Genomic DNA, 18,853 nt, shown 5'->3' with positions numbered 1-18,853 from the left:
TCCTAAGTGCCCTTGAGAAGCTGGTCATGGAACTAGAGGAACATGATGTTCCCCAACTCCATTCCTCTTTGAGTGGAGAACTGGCTCAGTGGTAAAGCATAAAAACTGAGTTTGGATCCCCATTACTGACAAAGCTCTGTTATTGGTGCTACACGCATGAGTGAACCCAAGTTCAGTGAGAGACTGTCCCAAAAAATGAGATGGAGAAACAGTTAGGAAGGATACCCAGTGACCTGGCTTGCACATGCATGCACACAATTGCACAAGCATGAACACACAAAAGGCCCTGATGTCAAGTAGGCATGTAAGGCTGTCTTAGGAAAAAGAAACGAATTAGTTTACCTTACTTTGTACCCATAATGATACCTGTAGTTAGCTCTTTTTTCATTCTGCTTTTGAAAGAGAGAGCTTGGCTGGCAAGATTGCTTGGCAGGTAAAGGTGCCTACCCTGAGACCGATGTCCTCTGACCACATGTGTATGAGCATACAAAAATAATAAAGAACTTAAAGTTTAGGAATGACATTTATTTGATGAATATCTCAGATTGTTGGCAGCACTTTCTTCTAACAATAGGTTAAAACTAAGTACAGTTCTCCAGAAATTAATAAAAGCAGAAATATTCTGAAGCCAGTGATCTGAATCATCTGTGTGTATGTAATCTCACTGAATTGTATAAGAATTAAACTGGTGATTGGTTACAGACAACATGCGCAGTGATTTGGGGTGGTTTTTCATTGTTGCGTCTTTGGGTACAATCTTTACTGCCCCGTGGAATAGGGTGACTAAAGCTGGAAGAAGACAGTAACTGGACACAGAACAGTTGCCCATGCAGCCCTTGGCATCTGTAGTGTTTCTTAGATAACTCTTGATGGTCCAAGCTGCTGTTTGTCAGAGCTTTGCATCATTCAGCGCCTCAGTGCTGGTGCATGAAGCCTTCGTGCATTTATAATGTGCTGCGGCCTTGCAGTTTCTTACTTGCCCTGTGGTTGGTCACTGCCTGGTTCTAGAGATGGGTCCACCTTTGCTCTGAGGTTTTGTAGACCCATGTGACTGAGGACCTGCCAGACACAGAATTGCACAGAATGACATTAGTAAACAGTTTGTATTTGGTAAGAAACATCACAGTTCATGTCTTAGAGACTTTTGTATAAATTACTACATGGGCTTTAAATTTGGACACTGTCTTAAGTATACATTCACCATGTTTAAATAGTTTACCCTATTGGAAAACTATTATCATCTAAGTAGTGAAAGCAAGCTGGGTGTTGTGGCATATACTTCTAATCTCACCACTTTGGAGGCAGAGATAGGATAATATCTTGTGAGTTCAAGGCCAGCCTGGTCTTCATAGTGAGTTCCAGGGCTTTCAGGGCTGAACAGCTGAGACTTGTCTCAAAACAAAAGTCAAAGAGAACCAAAACTGTAGCCTAGTTTTGCTTGAAAACCCACTCATTAAAAACTAAGATGTGCCAGGTAGTGGTGGCACACACCTTTAATTCTAGCACTCAGGAAGCAGAGACAGGTGATCTCTATAAGTCTGAGGCCTGGTTTATAGCGTGGGTTCCAGGACAGCCAAGGCTACACAGTGAAACTGTTTTGAAAAACAAAAACAAAAAAATGTATATGTATGTGTGCCTGTGAGTTTTATGTCATATGTATGCAGGTACCTGTGGGGCCAGAAGAGGGAGTCTGATCTCTTGAAACTGGTGGCTGTGAGTTGCCTGACATGGATATTCGGAACCTTAGGTTCTCTGGAAGAACAGCAAGTACTCTTAACCACTGAGCCATAACCATCCCCCCACACCAAAACATAATAATTTATCTTAAAGATTAATTGCTTGTTAATAAAAAAACAAACCAAAAATCAGGAACTTTTTGGCTTTGGGCAGCAAGCCTTTTTACACCCATCTTCCAAAATGATGCTAAGATGATTTACATAGATGAGGGAGGGACAACTAAATATAGACAAGTCTGCAGGAAAGGAAGATGTGTACGAACAAAGAAAATAAAAGCAACAACTACAGCCCCACCTGTACCTGCAGACCCCCTGCCAGGTCGGGCCTGATGAGGATACTCAGATGCACATGAATTTCGGTACTGAGTGTCTGGCTAAAAGAAAGGGAAAGGCATCTTAGGATGTAGCTTCTCCCAAAAGAGTCTTATTTGAGGCTTACAGAGTGTATTAGTTACTTTTCTACTGCTTTGATAAAACACCATGACCAAGGCAACTTACAGAAGGAATGGCTTACTTAATCCATCAAAGCAAGAAAAAAAAAAACATGGCGGCAGGGACAGTTGAGAATCTACATCTTGAATTGCAAGTAGGAAGCAGAGCTATGTAACTAGCAATGGTGGGAGTCTTTAAACTCACACACACCTGAAATGACATACTTCTTCCAGGCAGGCCATATCTCCTAAGCTGCCCAACAACACCACTGGCTAGGTACCAGGCGTTCAAATGCCATACACTATGGGGAACATCTCACTCAAACTGACACAGAGGAAAACTTACCGTTAACAATGACAAACTGTCATCTGCCAACCTGAGGGCACTGTGTTAAATTCCAGTAGAAAACTCCAAGCTAGATGTCCACAAAGCAATTTGCTAACTTGTAAGAACTGCATGTTGTACAACTTAATATATATTTAAGAAAAATCTTAGCACTTTCAAATAATCCATATGGTGTAATACTGCAATTAGATACAAAAGGATGTTTTATTTTACCACCATTGTGTTGGGGTTGCAGTTTTGCAACACCATAACTGGCCAAGACAATTCCATCTGATGTTATAGCATTCCGTTTTAATAGAACCAACACTGTTGGTGAGAGGGAAGTGTACCTATAATTTCACCATGTAATGAACTTTAGCTTTCAATTTACATTTTAGCTTTATGAAACTCAAACATTTCAAAGTTAATTCAGTTGACTTTGGTGATGCATGTTTTTAATCCAAGCGGAGACAGAGAGAGAGGCAGAGGCAGGCAGAGCTCTAAGTTCAAGGCCACCCAGACCTACCTACTGTCTCAAAACAAAATACCAAAGTTACGTCAAGGGACTTAAAATGTAAATACTAAAAAGAGGCATCATGCTGGGGCTTCCTAAGTAAAACAGTCTCTGTGAGAGGCTAGAATTAAGAGTTAGAACTTATTCCTGATGAAGGTACCACACTGTGGGGACTAGGCTTTAGCGGACTGCTTTATGGACCACATGATGTAACATGGCTGTTCAAAAAGTAGTAGTAGCCACAGACAAATGAGCTTGGTGCCTCTGCTTCAATAAAGCTTTACTTACAAAACAGGCAGTAGCCTTGTACAGCTCATGGACTGAGGTTGTTGACTCCTAGACTAGATGAAAGCACCAAGGAACAAAGTTCTAGTCAGCAGCACCAGGCCCAACACTCGGAGCTCACACTCTTAGTTATATTGAACTGCTACTTAATCTTTTTTTTTTTTAATGATTGCAAATGAAAATACTGTTAAGGCAAGCAGTTTTTATTGTTATAAAGTACATTTAATTTTTAAAGAGACTGAAGTGCTTTCATATGTTCATTTTTTTCCCTAAGGCAACTACAATTAAATTTTGAATGGAAAGAACATAGTTATAGAACATAAACTTTGTTTACGAAATGTTCTGAATCTAATGGGACTAATTCAGAACATGTTCTTAGGTTTTCCCAGGTTCACACTGAATCCTAGGAATCAACTACATTTCCCTTTTGGCCTTTTCTGTGACTTTCTTCTAACTCAAACCTCATGAAGTTTTAAGTTGAATAGTACCCTTTAAAAGTCACATCAGCTTGGAACTTGTGAATGTGACTGTTTTTGTAAAAACTATTTCTTTGTGTAAGTAAGTTAAAGTGAAATCATATTGTTTTAGATGGACCAAAACTTTTTATTTGTAATAGGTATTTTGACTACATGTATTGTGTTCACTGGGAAGTTAAAGACACTTGTAAGCTGCCATGTAGGTGCTGGGAATCAAGCCTGAGGCCTCTGGAAGCAAAGTAGTGCTCTTAACCACTGAACTATCTAACCCCAACTTTTTTTTTCTTTGTGTCTATGGTCAGTGTGAGTGTGCACCCACACATGTGCACACAGCAGATTCCCACCCTTTGGTGTGATTTTCAGGAGCTCCCACCTTTTTTTTGCCAACAGGGTCTCTCCCTGGCATCTGGAGCTTATCTATTAGGGCATTAGCCTACTACATGCCCATCCAGCAGAAGCATTGCAGGCAACCATAGAAGCTACAGAGAGGCAAGAAAGTTCTCTTAGAACTTGCAGAGAGCTTCCAGTTTCTGTAACTGGCAGTATTAAGTTTCTGTTATTTTGGCTATGTTGTGGTCATTTGTTATGGCAGCCCTGTGAAACAAACAAATGCAAACTCCCACCACTGCTAAGTAGAAGATGGTTCCAGGGTCAAGTTGGGATATATGAACTACAAATGCTACCATTCTGAAAACTGGAACAGGACATGGAATCTCTAGTTAAGCATTAAGTGCAAGCTCAATTATTACCCTATGCTTTACAAGTCCTTCTGCCACAAAGCAGATGAGGTAGGGGCCATGCATTGACATATAGGTGTACAAGGTCACAAGGCCCCAGTCCTCAGGAATTTTTCAGATTCTTTCTTAAAAGTAAAAGGGCTAGTAAGTGCACAGTAATCGAGACAAGTATCAGCATTTAAAACACCTATGAGAAAGAGGGTCAACTCAGCTCATATCCCAGGTCCTCTGTCTGACACCACTTTAAAGTGTAAACTCCACAAGAGCAGGGAAGACAGTAAAGTCAGGCTGACCAGGTATGCAGTGGAGTTTATCTTGTTAGCTTATGCTCAGAGTAAATTGCTGAGGAATTTTAATTTATGAATAGGGCATTTTACTAACAATAGGAGGCTGGGGACCACTTAGAATTTCAAGAAGACATACCTAGAATGGTATTTTATCATTATAATCTCCAACTTTTTCTTAGAGTTAATCAAGCCACTAAATAAAGAGACCTAAATTTGCCAACTCCTCTCCTATAACCCCCTTCTTTCCTCAACTATCATGGACAAATAGGAGCTGAGTTGGTAGCTATCGCCTGTAATTCCAGCACTTGGGAGCTGGAGGCAGAAAGAATTCAAGATAGCATGGGCTATCTGAGATACTGCTAACCCCTCCAAAACAGATAAAAAGGAAGCACGTTACCAAGAACGACTGAGTTGTGTTGGGTCTAGAGAAGACAGGTAAAAGGAGCCTCTCTTGGGGCTGCTGGTTAGGCTCGTCCACCACTGCACTTCGAGCTCGGCTGGGGTCACCGTGAGGTTTCTGCAGAGGAGATGAAGTCACAGAAACAGCTAACAGTGCCTTGCAGGCTGCGTCTGTCCCACATCAGCAGCTGTGGTACCCACTGCCATGACCTAGAACCTGCTTTATTTTTGGCAGAGGACAGTGTGATTTGAGGTCAATGTAAGTCCTACAGAACTACTGCTGGTGAGGGCTTCGAATAAGCAAGGGCAGGCAGGACTCAAGACTTACTGTGGGCCTCGGCCCCACGGTGCTCAGGTGTTCTACTTCAGCTGTTCCAATAGGTGGCAGCAGATTGTTCCGACCCAGGGTCATTGGTGAGGGATTAGAGAGTGTGTCTGCTGTCATTGGACTGCAGATCCCAGCAGCAAGACCAAGATGGGAAAGCAAAGTTGTTACAATACAAGCAAAGTGATGAGAAATTCAGTGAACCAAGCCGCCAAGTTTAATGTGCTCAGGAAGCTTTAAGCCACCTGGATTTTCAGAAAAGGAGTATCAATTTTAGAAAGTTTTTTTCCCCCTCCCTTAAATTTTACAAATATAAATATTCAGCTGAATCAACAGCATGATCTCATCCAGCATTTGTATTTCACTAAAACTTTTTTTTTCCCCCAGACAGGGTTTCTCTGTGTAGCTGTGGCTGTTCTGGAACTCAGTCTGTAGACAGGCTAGCCTTAAGATCCCCCTGCCTCTCCTCTGCCTCCCAAGTGCTAGGATTAAAGGTGTGCACCACCACTGCCCAGCTTCACCAAAATGTAAATAAATAAAAAATTAGAATTGAAACTAGGTGTGGTAACACATGACTATAATCCCAACACTCCAGGAGGTAGAGGCATGCAGATCTCTGTAAATTCGAGACCAGGCTGGTCTAAAAAATGAGTCCAAGTCAGCAAAGGCTACCCACAGAAATTCTGTCTTGGAAAAACAAAACATAAGAAAACAAAATTGGATATAAACCTATAGACAATCTATTGTATGACTGCTGTTTTTAGACATAGCTTTAATCTTATATTCAAACTCATAACAATTCTCATAATTATTACTAGTTTTACCAGTTTCAGAGATTCTGCATTTGAAACGTACACCCAGGATCCTCTGAGGATTTCTTCTGCAGGCCATGGTGTCCCAGCTCGTGAGTGGCTTGTGCCAATTGGATGAAGGGTTCGTGGTGGGGGGTTGCGCCTCCTGGCAGACTGCGTCGTATATGACAAAGATGATGTACTAAGCTCCAGGGCTCGGTTTGGCCAATTTCGGTTTGAAAGGATGGAACTGGACCCAGGCCTCATAAGTAGCTTGTCATCAAGATCTCTAATGGCCAAATCAGAAACCCACAATGAAAATCACTATGTGAAAGACGATGCTCAGGTTAAAAAGCCTAAGACATTCAGGGAAGAAAAGAGCAAAGTGGTTTCCAGAAGGTTATCTGGGACTCAGGCATGAGAGGCTGTTTTCTAAGATAGAGGCTTGTTAGATAGTAGGCCAGGCTGGAATTTGAGGTCCTTCTGCTTGGCCTCACAAGTGCCTGGATTATAGGTGTGTACCTGACTTATTAGAATGGAGACTTGGGAAAGTGCCCTCGATCCCCTTGCCACACAGTCACTTGCTCAGTTAAAGGAAAAGCCAGGCTGATGGGCACATAGTGCTTCCCACTCAGAGCCCTACAATATTCGAAGCACTTTCTGAGCTGAGGGAATTTCCTCAGGGTTACAGATTGAGGCATCAGTGTGGCTCCTACTTTGATATTGAAATAGTGAGCTAAGTTGCAGGGGACCAAGCACTTTCCTCTGGACACTGCACACACGTGGTGCACATACACATATGGAAAGAGACATTCATACACACAAATAAAAAGAAACCTTTCAAATGCTGAGCTAATTGGAACCTACAGGAGTGGAGTTCAGTCCTGGAGGTCCTGCGGCAAAGGGCCCTGGCCACATGCTGCCCAGAGGAGTAAGTCTAGTAGATCCCTGTAAGCATAAGCAACTAAGGAACAAAACTCTTCCATGAGTCTTCTGACATGAGCACGCCTAAATGGTGCTCTATAGCTGTGGTGGTGGGTTTGGGCTGTTTGTTTTACAGCAGATACCACGAAGTCTGACATATCAAAGACATCTAGGAGACAAAATGGAGTGAAAGTGAAAGCACTGAGCAGTCAGCCTTTGCCGCCTAACTCCTCAGCCTTCCAGGCCTGGGTTGTACCCCACTGCCTTGGTGTTTGGAGGATTTGGAAAGGAGAATGCCCTTGCTCTAGCCAGAGATTTAGAGGAGCTCTTTCTGGTCTTCCTAAGTAACTACTCACTCAGGTCCCCCTACCTTTTTCATTCCGGCTCACTCTCAATATATTCTAACTAAAAAGGCCTGGTCTTTAGCTGCTCTCCATCGATATTCGGTATTCTAGTCTGTCAACTCCTTTCCTGTCTGTGAGTTCAATAGCTACCTCTTGCTAGATGACCTGTAAGTCTCCAAATCTGTACTCCTCCACATTCTCTTGAGTTGGCCCATCACTCAAAACAGAATCCAAAAGAAACACGTATTTTCTATAAAGCACACCTCCTGAGCTTGAAATCTCAGCGCTGACTTTGACTCCTATTACTGCAGCATCTCCTAACCTCAGTCATTCTTCTTTGACAGGTGGGGAACAGATACTTGAGAGATGAGTATCTGCAGCAGAGCTCTACTGTGGTCCTTTTTACTCCCTGACCTGCACTAGTGCTGAGTACAGATGCCCATAGCTCTTGATTGAACTTGGGTATAGACTCCTTTCTCTTACGTTCCTTATGCTGCAGCACAATTCCTTTCTCACACTGTGGAGCCCCTAATGTATGCTCTCCAGATGCAGCTAGCTTTGCTGGTGAGACTGTTTGATGGTATAAGTACTTTGACAATTTCTCAAAAATTAAACAACTGTCCTGCCATCTTTTTGATTCTAGGTATTGATTCAAAAGAAATGTGACTATATGTCCAAAAAAAAATGACCTATGTAAAAATACATATGGTGACAAACTGAAGAACACAGCATACATAATGACACCAGTTACACTGGTCATGTATAACGGGACAAATACCAATGTGACATTCATAGTCATCCACAACCTGGTTACATTTATTAATTTTGTTAAGTTCTTTTCTACTGATTTTACCATGACCTATTTAAATACTATAATTTTGTCAATGATCTTTGATTGGAAGCACTGAAGTTCTAAAAAATTACTTTGTGAGCCAGATGTGGTTGCATGCCTTTAATCCTAGAACTCAGGAGGCAGAGGCAGGTGGATCTGAGTTGAGGCCAACCCGGTCTATATAGCAAGTGACAGGACTGCCAAGGCTATACAGAGAGTCTCAAAAACAAAAATCTTTGTGTGTACGTATTCATATATGAAAGTCAGAGAACAGCTCTTGAGAGCCAGTTCTCTCCTTCCATCATGTAGGTCCCCAGAATCAAACTCAGGTTGTCAGGATTGGTAGTGGGCACCTGTATCCTGTAAGCAATCTCTTTCTTTGGTCAGAAAGCATTAAAGTTCTGATATCTTACACTGCTATACCAAAATGGTCTGCTTCTTAAGTATTTAATACGTTCCCATCTCCAACTCTTTTCACACATCATTTTTCCTACCCTGTAATTATCTAAATTCCTAGACACAGACTCATCAAAGTGCCTTCTCCTTTGGGGCTGTACAGCACTCCGTCTGGGCAGCACTCACATGACTCTCAGCCATTAAATGATGTATGTGGCCAGATGGCCAGGTTGCTTCCCAGTTGCCGGCTCCCAGGCATAGAGATCTTGCCCTTTAAGTGTTTTCCTCCCTGGATGTGTCTGCCACTTGGTGGCATGGAGGTGACTGATGCTGCTTTCCCTTTATTTCTCAGCATTCTACTAAAGCTCTACAGTGCATTAAAACTCGGGCTTCTTACAGGAGCTTATCCATCAGGGAGAGATTCCTTGGCTGCAGAGGCATCCCATGAACCAAGAGGCCATTCACGTTTGGCTGATGACCACTTGCTTGACAGAAACTCATCTACGTGTCAAAAGCAGACATTGGTTGGTGAAGACAGCTGCTCGATTTGCTAAGTTAGCACAGTTAGTGTTTCCAGTTAGGTTATTTATGCGTTCCCCCCACCTTTGCCTTAACTTTGAGAACAGTTGGCCAGTAGCCCCCAAAGTGCACTGGCAAGAGAACAGGGTTCTATTTTTCGGTTTTGTTTTATATTTCTAAGTGATTGCTGATCAATACAGATGAAAGCAATTAATGGCCACTCTCATAGGGAGAAGGGAATATTATTATTGCTTATAAGACAAAAGAAGACCTAAATAGTGAAGTCACAAGCAAATTTTGGAACAATACAAAAAATATGTACAAAGTAATTGGTCTTTTCATCAGCACATAACCCTGAATTCTGCAGATTCACTACCCTCACTACTTCTTCATCATTCATTGTTCTTGGTTTTTTTCTTTAAAAAATTTTATGACAGTGTCTCTCTGTGTTGCCCAGGCTGGCCTTGAAGTAATCTTCCTGTGCCAGCCTTCTGAGTAGCTGGAACTACAGGGCATGTGTTTCCTCAAGCCCTATTTAATAAATTAAATTCCCAACGCTTTGTTGTTCTAACGTGGCCATCATTCAGTGCCCTTTAACCACCTCTTTCTCTCAAGAACTAGCTGTAACCAACTATAATCCCAGCACTTGAGAAGGTGAGCCAGGGGGATTTTGAGTTCAAGGCTAGGCTGAAGCTATACAGTGAGTTTGAGGCCAGCCTGGGCTACACAGTGAAACAGTCTCTCAAAATAACTATGTTGCTAATGAACCATGCCAGAAATAATGCAACCAAGGCAAACATCAGAACAAGCTTTCTCTGGCAAGAACTGTCCCGGGTTCTCACAATCCGCTCTAGGGCTTACCGGATTTGAGGTGATAGACAGCACCTTGGACTGCGGCACTCGAGGTAAGACCAAAGGATGCTGTTCGTTCAGCACATAGGGACTTCCCGAATCCAGTCTGGTAATTTCAACATTACTCTCATCATCTGAGCAAAGGAACAGGATCTATTATCCATAGGTATCTTCTGATGTACAGTACTGAGAGAAAACCTGGCAGCTAGTAGTCTTAAGAAAGGCTTCACTCACTTTTGTGTTCAACTGCATACACCTGCATAGTTATAAACCCTCAAGCTCAGAGTACAGTTTAAAGTGATTTCCAAGGCTGATAACGGCTGCTGGTACCAAGCAGAAGGAAAAGCCAAGATCTATAACAACCTTTGAGATGTTTTACATTAGTGCTGCCCTATGTGACCATAGGAGACAACACCATAGGACACTTAAAGCATGGCTTCTGTGGCTATGGAATACAATCTTTAAAGTTAAAGAGCCACATGTTGCTTGTGGCTACTGTATTCAACAGTGTAACTTTAGAACCTTCAGATCATTAATCCTGTCCTCAGTTCCCATATACACTGCCAGTGAAACCAGAAACTGTTCAAAATCATGTTTTCTATAAGGAGACTAAGTGCCCTGAAGAAAAGAAAGTGCAACAGCACTATGAGCTCTGGAAAGACTTCCAAAACTGGGATGGAAGACACTGAATGTAATCCTAAGATTCTCCTCAAAAAACCAGAACAAACAAAAGAAAAACCCTGAAAAATATGAGCAAGTACAAAATATGAAAGAAGCATAGTTTTTAAGAGAACACAACAAATATACAAAAGCCTCTAAACTAAAATGTAAGTAAAAGGTTAAATAGCAAACTAGGAGGGAAATCTGGGGCTTCAGAGATGACTCCATAGTTAGGAACGCCTGCTGCTCTCTAAGAGGATCCAGAGTTTGCATCCCAGCACCCATGTCAGGCGGATTACAGCTACTTGAAGCCACAGCTCTAGGGGTTCCAGTAACCTCTATGGACCTCTGCAATACTAGCATACACACAAGCATACATGTGTTCACACACACATAAATAAGAAGAAATAAAAAAGAAAATCTGAAGTGAATGCTAACAGGATGTTTTTTCCTGTATGCAAATTATTCCTTGGTTTAAAAATGTACAAAAATATTCTTTTACACACAAACAAAAATAATAGAATTTGAAGAACAGTATTGACAAGACTGAGAACAGGAATTCACTGAGTAGTGGGAATACAAACTCACCATCACTTAGGATAACTGCTGTCTAGTAAACAGTGACCAATCTCCCATGCCTTGGTAAACATAGAGATTTTTTTTTTTTTCAAGACTGGTTCTCAGAATATCCTTGGCTGTCCTGGACTGGCTTTGTAGACCAGGCTGGCCTCAAACTCAAAAGGCATCTGTCTGCCTCTGCCTCCCTCCAGTGCTGGGATTACAGGTGTGCACAGCCACGCCTAGCTAGCATACAGAAAACTTTACATATGTATGACAAGATATATGCAAGAATGTTCACATCATTATTGTCATAACTGCCAAATTACATTTTAGTATTTCTAGAACAAAGTGGTATTAGAAATTTTTATTACAGCCTGGCAATGGTGGTGTATGCCTTTAATCCCAGCACTTGGGAGGCAGATGCAGGCGGATCTTTGTGAGTTTCAGGACAGCCAGGCTGTATTACATTTATTTGTTTGTGTGTATACATGTGCCATTGTGCTTGTATATGCATCAGAGGACAACTTAACAGCTTGCTCCTTCCACCAGGTGGGTTCTGGGGGCTGAACTCAGGTTGTTAGGCTCCTTTATCCTCTGAGCCTCACCACCATAAACTGGGATTTTTGTGCTTCTCAATATTAAGCCCAACTAAAAATAAACTCAAGGATAAATCATGTTTCTGAATGAAACCAATATTGTAGTCTTCAGTGTCTCTAAGTTATTTCCATTATCATCATTTGGTTTACTGTCTAATTCAGAGATGGTCCATCTTTTCAGAAACAATCAGCAGGGAAGCTTGTTTCCTCATTAGCAAATTAGGGTTAGCATCATGACAATAATTTAAAGCTAAGTATTTTCTTCCTAATTGAGCATCTTGATTAAGAATAAATACAAACAAGTTATGCAGCCTCTGAGTGCTCTAGTTAGTTCTGTGTATCTTTTGTGTGGCTGGTCCAAAGTGCATCATGTCAGGATTGTAGAGTGCTCAGTCCCTTGTGCAGGCAATTGCTGAAGCTCCTGTGAGAAAAGGAGGCCCTTTATGTACATCTGCATATTTGAGAGATAAGAATACTGGTTATGGGCTGGAAAGATGGCTCAGTGGTTAAAAGCACTGGTTGTTCTTCCAGAGGGCCAGGGTTCAATTCCTAGCACCACAGGACAGCTCACAACTGCCTGTAGCTCCAGTTCCAGGGGATCTGATACCTTCACACAGACATACTTGTAGGCAAAACACCAATGCACATTAAAAAAAAAATACTGGTTACATTACTTGGTTTTATATACTTCTAGTTTACAGAAAAATGTAGAGTAACAGGCTGTCACATGACTAAACTGCAAACTGGTCTCTGTGCTGATTAGTTTTTGTCAACACAAATTAGAGTCACCTGGAAAGAGGAATTCAATTGAGGAACTGCTTCTACCTGACTGGCCTGTAGATATGTCTGTGCAGTTATTTATTTATTTATTTTGATTAATGATTGATGTAGGTGGTGCCACCCCTGGATAGGTGATCTGGGGTGTATTAAAAAAATGGGGTAAGAGTGCTGGATGGCTCACAACTGTCATAGCTCCAGTCTTGGGGGGTTGGGGGGCGGGCGGTGTCTGACACCATCTTCTTGGCTTCTGCAGGCACATGGTAGGTGCATGGACATAGATGTAGGCAAATACTTGTACGCATAAAAATAAAAAAAAAACCTGAAAGAGAGAAAGAAAGAAAAAGAAAGGCAGGCAGGCTGAACAAGCTATGGACAGCAAGCCAGCAGGCAGCATTCCTCCATGGCCTTTGCTTCAGTTCCTACCTTGGTTTCCTGGGTGACGAGCTGAGATGAGGGCAAATTACACCCTGTCTTCCCCAGGTTGCCTTTGGTCATGGTGTTTGTCATGCAACAAAAGCAAACTTGATCAGCTTTCTTCCTTTTGTATCAGTAGATGTTGCTCTACTGGTTTGTTCCAGGGCCAAATAGTTTGCTCTCATTAAACAAACAAACAAAACCAACACTTGGTCTACCCCAAAGACCTGAAGGCGAGTGTTATGTTTGCACTGAGTATAAGGGGTGTTCATTTACAGGCTGTCCACAGCTTCCTTTAGTCTAGACCGCCGAGCAGAGTAGCAATGAGAATGGATACCTGTTCCTGAAAGGCGTTTGTTTCACTGTCTGATTCTGTGTAAACAAAAGTTCACTCTGTTTCAGGGCCTTTCAGTCAACTCACTAAATTTAGGTTTTATGTAGCCTAGGCAGACTTTCAATTCCTCATCCTCCTGCCTCCACTAAGTGCTAAGATTGGAGCTGTGTACCACTACAAGCTAACCAGTTGATTTTTTAATTTTGTTTGTCTATGAGGGGGTGAGGAAGTGAGCATGAGCATGTGCTGGTGGGCTTGCATGTGCCAAGGCATGTGTGTATAGGCTAGAGAGCAACTTTAAGGAGTCAGCTCTTTCTTGCCACCTCATGAAACTGGGGGATTGAACCAAGGTCCTCAGGCTTGCACACAAACGTCTCTACCTGCCAAGCCCTCTCACTTCCCTGACCAGGTAACTTAATGAAGAGTGTTTGTCCTGGTCTCTTGGGTTTCAGAACGGAGTAAAAATAGATAACATCAAACACAGCAAAGGTTGGACAACTGGAACTCACAATATCTGTGAGGGTGTATATAGGTAAAATCACATCAGGAAAATTCGGGGGAATGCCACTGACATTGGCATAGTTTATCACATGACTTACCACATCTATGCATATACATACCCAGTACGTATGTTCCCCCAAAGACACATGGAGATGTCCCTAACATCACTCTATGCAGAAAAACATAAACTACCCAAATAACCATCAGCAGTAGATATAATAGAATATCATATAGCACAAAAGGAAGACTATTACAGGCAAACATAACAACCTAACATTCATGGTGGAAAAAAACATGCAGAAGGGTGTATAAGGTATTGATCTAGTCTTACAAAGAAATTTTGGAATAGGCTTCATAGGCTTCTTTGACTTTTTTTTTTTTGACACAGGGTCTCTCTTTTTATCCCCATCTAGCCTTGAATTCAGAGATCCTCCTGACCCTGCTTCCCAACTACTGAACAGTAGAAGGTGTGTACAACTATACTTGGCCTAGGGAAAAAGGGTCTCTTTTTTTTGTTTGTTTGTTCAGTTTTTGTTTTGAGACAAGATCTCACTGTGTAGCCCTGGCTATCCTGGAGCTCACTTTGTAGACCAGGCTGGCTTTAAACTCCCAGAGCTCTCCATGTCTCTACCTACCAAGTGGTGGGATTTGAGATGTGTTTCTTGACAAAGAGTCCTATGTTGTTAAGCTAGCCTGAAACTCCTGATTCTCTTCCTCTGCCTCCATGTTGGGAACATAGACATAAACCATCACACCTGGCTTTTTTTTTACATAAATTCAAAATAAAATTAATCTGTATTGTTAGAAGTCAAAATAGGCTTCGGGAGTGTTGGTAGCATTCTATTCTTGATTTGGGTATTATTCAAACAAAAATATCCAATTTAAAATTATTTTATTCCTATGCAGTGTTTGGTAGGGAGGAAAGTGTTCTATCACTATACTACATCCCCACCTCAAGATTCTTCAATTTAGGACTGAAGAGATGGCTCAGCAGTTAAGAGAACTTGTGGCCCTACAGAGAATCTAGGTTTGGTTTCCGGCACCCACACAATGCCTCACAGCCATATGTAAATTCAGTTCCAGGGGATCCAGTGTCATGGTACACATGTACACACATACAGATTAAACACCCACACTCATAAGAGAAATAAATCTGAAAAAAATTTCTTAGAAGAATGTTAAAATTAAAAACAAATTCCTCCAAGCTGGGCATGGTGGCACATACCTGTAATCCCAATACTCAGGGAGGCAGAGGTAGTCAGATCTCTGAGAGTTCAAGACCAGCCTGGTCGATAGAGTGGATTCCAGGACAGCCAGGGCTACACAAAGAAATCCAGTCCCTAACAAACAAACATTTTAAAAAACAACAAATGGACAAAGTAGTTCATACCTGTAATCACAGCACCACAGAACCTTGCAGGAAGGCTGTGTGGGTATAACAGTATCCTGGCTACATTGTAAATTCGAGTCTGGCCTATGCTGTCTCTAAAAAGTTATTTGCTAGACTTTTACTTTAGCCAGATGTAATAGTGACAGTGACAGGATTCACTTGTTTAAAATAGCCAATACAAGCCATAAGACAAAGGACAATAGATAATAAAAGGGTAAATTCTGGATATATAAACAAATGAGACATGTTCTGCAATTGCCTAAGTTGATTTCCAAGATCAAAAACTCAAAGATACTGGACAGGAAAATACAACTCACAAAGAAAAGGTATCAATAAGCAAAACAGGCAGTAACAGTCTTTCTCAAATTATTCTACATCTCCTCCTTTTTGCCAGTGTCTCACTATGTAGCTCAGGTTGGTCTTTAACCTTCTACCTGAGCCTTTGAGGTTGGCATTACAGGTGTGTGATAATACACCCAGCATTATTCAAGTTGTTTTTAAAATAAATGGAGGAATGTAAGTCTAAAGATCATACAGAGAATACCTTGAGACCAATGGCTGAAAGGAAAGTACAGTGAATAAACTTAATAATAATAAATTTATCATCACAGAAGAGACTAATGAGAAAGCACAACAACATAGGTTATCCAAAATACAATAGAGGAAGAGAATACATTTATTAATATAGATGTAAGCATGGGCATTAAGGGGGAGAGGCGAGAGAGGCTATTGGAGACAAGACAGACACAAGAAAAGCACAGTTACACATATCCAAGGTGGTATGAACTATTCATACAGGATGGCCTATGAATTTTAAAGCCTAAGTTATCTGAGGGCTCTGTGATTAGGCAGATCTACTTCTGAATAACTGGAGTCCTAATAGACAAAAGCATGTGAAGAAACAATGGGTGAAACCTTCAGTGAAAGCTTTCTGAATTTACACATACAGGAAATCCAGCCACTGCCACCCAGAAGAAACCTACATCAAAGTACACCATCAAATTGCCTAAAACCAGCAATAAGGGGGAAAAAAAAAAGATGTGGCCAGAGGCTGGCTGTGGTGATATATGCTCTCCATCCCAAGTCTTGGGAGACAGACAGGTAGATATCTGTGAATTTGAGCCAGCCTTGTTTACATAGAGGGTTCCAGTCAGAAGTGAAAAACAAACACATAGGGACAAAATAACAGCCAGCTTCTTGTTAGAAGTAATGCAAAGAAGACCACAGATAATATCTTTAAAGTACTAGGAGGTAAACTGTTGATAGACTAGAAAAAAATTACATACAAAAAGAGTAACTAGTAGATATAAAGAATAATTACGCACAAGGAATGTTAAAGAATATTTTTCAGGCTAGACTTTGAGGTTTTTAAAAAACTTTATGTATAAGGGGTGTTTGTCCACGTCTATATATGCACACCACATGTATGCAGACTCGTGGAGGCCAGGCGAGGGCATCGGATCCTCTGGAACTGGAGTTACAGATGGTGGTGAACCACCCACCATGTATATGGGTGCTGAAAAAGGAACTCTTTGCAAGAGCAGCAAATGCTTTTACTTATTGAGACAACTCTCCAACCCCAGGCTACAAGTTTGTTTGTTTTTTTTTTCTTTTATAGCAAGTTTGTTGTAATGAGGTAAGACTCATAAATAACTTTAAACTCTATGCCAGTTTTCACAGTACTCACAGTGTTGTACAATCATCACCACAGTGTCATTTCAAAAAATTTTCATCACTCCAAGTCCCTTCCATCCCCTGACAACTATTCACTTACTTTGTGTCTGTAGTTTTGACTGCCACATTAATATATGTGGCCTTCTGCATCTGTCTTTCATTTAGTATATTTTAAAGGTTCACCCATGTTGTGATAATAGTTTGGTACTTAATTCCGTTTATGGATGAATGGTCCACTGTACAGGATATTAGTCTGTCAGGACTTTAATGGAACAGGCTGGGCAGCGTACACAATAGACATTTATTTTCTCACAGTTCTGGGGTCCAAGATCAAGATGCCATCAGGGCTGGGCTCCCGTAAAGCTTCTCTTTCTGGCTTGTAGATGGCCACCTGCTTGCTGTGTTCTCATTCGGCCTCTTTTCTGTGCATGTGTGGAAAGAGAAAGAGATCTCTGGTGTCTCTTCGTCTTCTTATAAAGACACTAGCCTACTGGTGGAGGGTGCTGCTACCCCATGGCCTCACTTAACTAAGTACCTCCCTAAATGCCCTAAAGCATATCAGAGATTAGAGCTTCAACAGAGGAAGTTTAGAGGGCACACAATTTAGTCCATAAACATGCACATGTCAAAGTTTTGTTTATTCATTGGCTGGTGGACACTTGAGTTTTCACTTTGAGTCTATTTCTGATTATACTACTATGAACGCACATGTAGAAGTTCTTGTGTCAACACTTGTTTTCAGTTATAGAGGAATCTCTGGGTTATATTTTGTATTTAACATTTTAGGAACTTTCCACAATGGCAGTACATCTTAAGCTTACACCAGCAATTCATGAGAGCGCCAGTTAAAACCACCTCTCTCTCTCTCTCTCCTCCTCTCTCTCAAACACACACACACATCATACATTCCCTAGTGGGCATGAAGAAGCATTTCACTCTGGTTTTTACTTAACTGATATACACCATCTTTTCATGTTTTGACCATTTATAGATCTTCCTTGGAGTAGTATTTATTGAAGGCATTTGCCCAATTTTAAAAACTGGATACCAGCTCCTTATCAGGTATATGATTATAATCATACATACATATTAAAATTATATAATTGTGCCATGTGTGGTTTGTGTTTCACAATTTTGAGAATGGCTTTTGATGTACAAGTTTTTAATTTTGATGAAGTTCAACTTACTTTTTTCTGTTATGCTTACATAACAGAATGTATTATGTCACATCTAAGAAATTGTTAAATCATAAAATTTATTATAAACTTTCTTCTAAGAGTTTTATATTTTTCACTCAAATTTAGTTTTGATCTGTTTTAAAAGAATATGTTTTTGTATTTAAAGTGTTTACATTTGTTAATTGTGGAAGTCAAAGGACAACTTGTTAGATTTGCTTCTCTCCTTCTATATAGGTTCCAACTGAACTCAGGCTGTCAGGCCTGATGGGCAAGTGTTCTTAGCCACTGAGCCATCTTGCTGGCCTGTTTCATCCACTTTTGAGTTGACTTTGTAAATTACTGCATGTTAGGGTCCAACTTCAGTTTTTTTTCTGCGTGGATATCCATTTGCTCCAGCTGCATTTATTGGAGAGATGTCACCTGCACTAACTAATCTTGGCAGCCCTGTTGAAATTGTGATATATATGTTCTGGTTTGTTTTTACTACACTGATACACTGGATTAAGATGCACTGGTGTATCTGTCCTTAAAATCGGTAAGTTAGCTCTCTAACTTTGTTCTTCAATACTGTTTTAACTGTTGAGGGTCCTTG

The 18,853-nt window shown here is 41.0% G+C and overlaps 1 protein-coding gene across 17 annotated transcripts in view; it reads right to left on the bottom strand.

The window, feature by feature from the left end:
* Window positions 1-504: 504 nt before the first annotated feature.
* Window positions 505-18,853, bottom strand: part of Fam149b1 (family with sequence similarity 149 member B1) — a 41,663-nt gene continuing 23,314 nt past the window's right edge. For 6 of the 17 annotated variants that reach the window (XM_021642993.2, XM_021642992.2, XM_060382051.1 and 3 more), the window contains 8 exons: window positions 10,183-10,307; window positions 9,200-9,303; window positions 6,371-6,595; window positions 5,519-5,639; window positions 5,189-5,308; window positions 2,032-2,110; window positions 1,669-1,752; window positions 505-1,059 (listed from right to left, as the gene is read on the bottom strand). In XM_021642993.2, coding sequence (XP_021498668.1) covers window positions 992-1,059; window positions 1,669-1,752; window positions 2,032-2,110; window positions 5,189-5,308; window positions 5,519-5,639; window positions 6,371-6,595; window positions 9,200-9,303; window positions 10,183-10,307 — 926 coding nt within the window. In that variant the 3' untranslated portion in view covers window positions 505-991. Of the gene's footprint in view, window positions 1,060-1,668; window positions 1,753-2,031; window positions 2,111-5,188; window positions 5,309-5,518; window positions 5,640-6,339; window positions 6,596-9,199; window positions 9,304-10,177; window positions 10,308-16,959; window positions 17,506-18,853 lie in introns of those variants that run through there. The other 11 variants (XM_021642990.2, XM_060382054.1, XM_060382048.1 and 8 more) reach the window with 10 other exon arrangements.

Source organism: Meriones unguiculatus, chromosome 4 (assembly GCF_030254825.1).
Source record: "Meriones unguiculatus strain TT.TT164.6M chromosome 4, Bangor_MerUng_6.1, whole genome shotgun sequence".
Taxonomy (NCBI): Eukaryota; Metazoa; Chordata; class Mammalia; order Rodentia; family Muridae; genus Meriones; species Meriones unguiculatus.
Note: the sequence above shows the minus strand (reverse complement) of the source record. Positions and strands in the feature narration are given on the sequence as shown.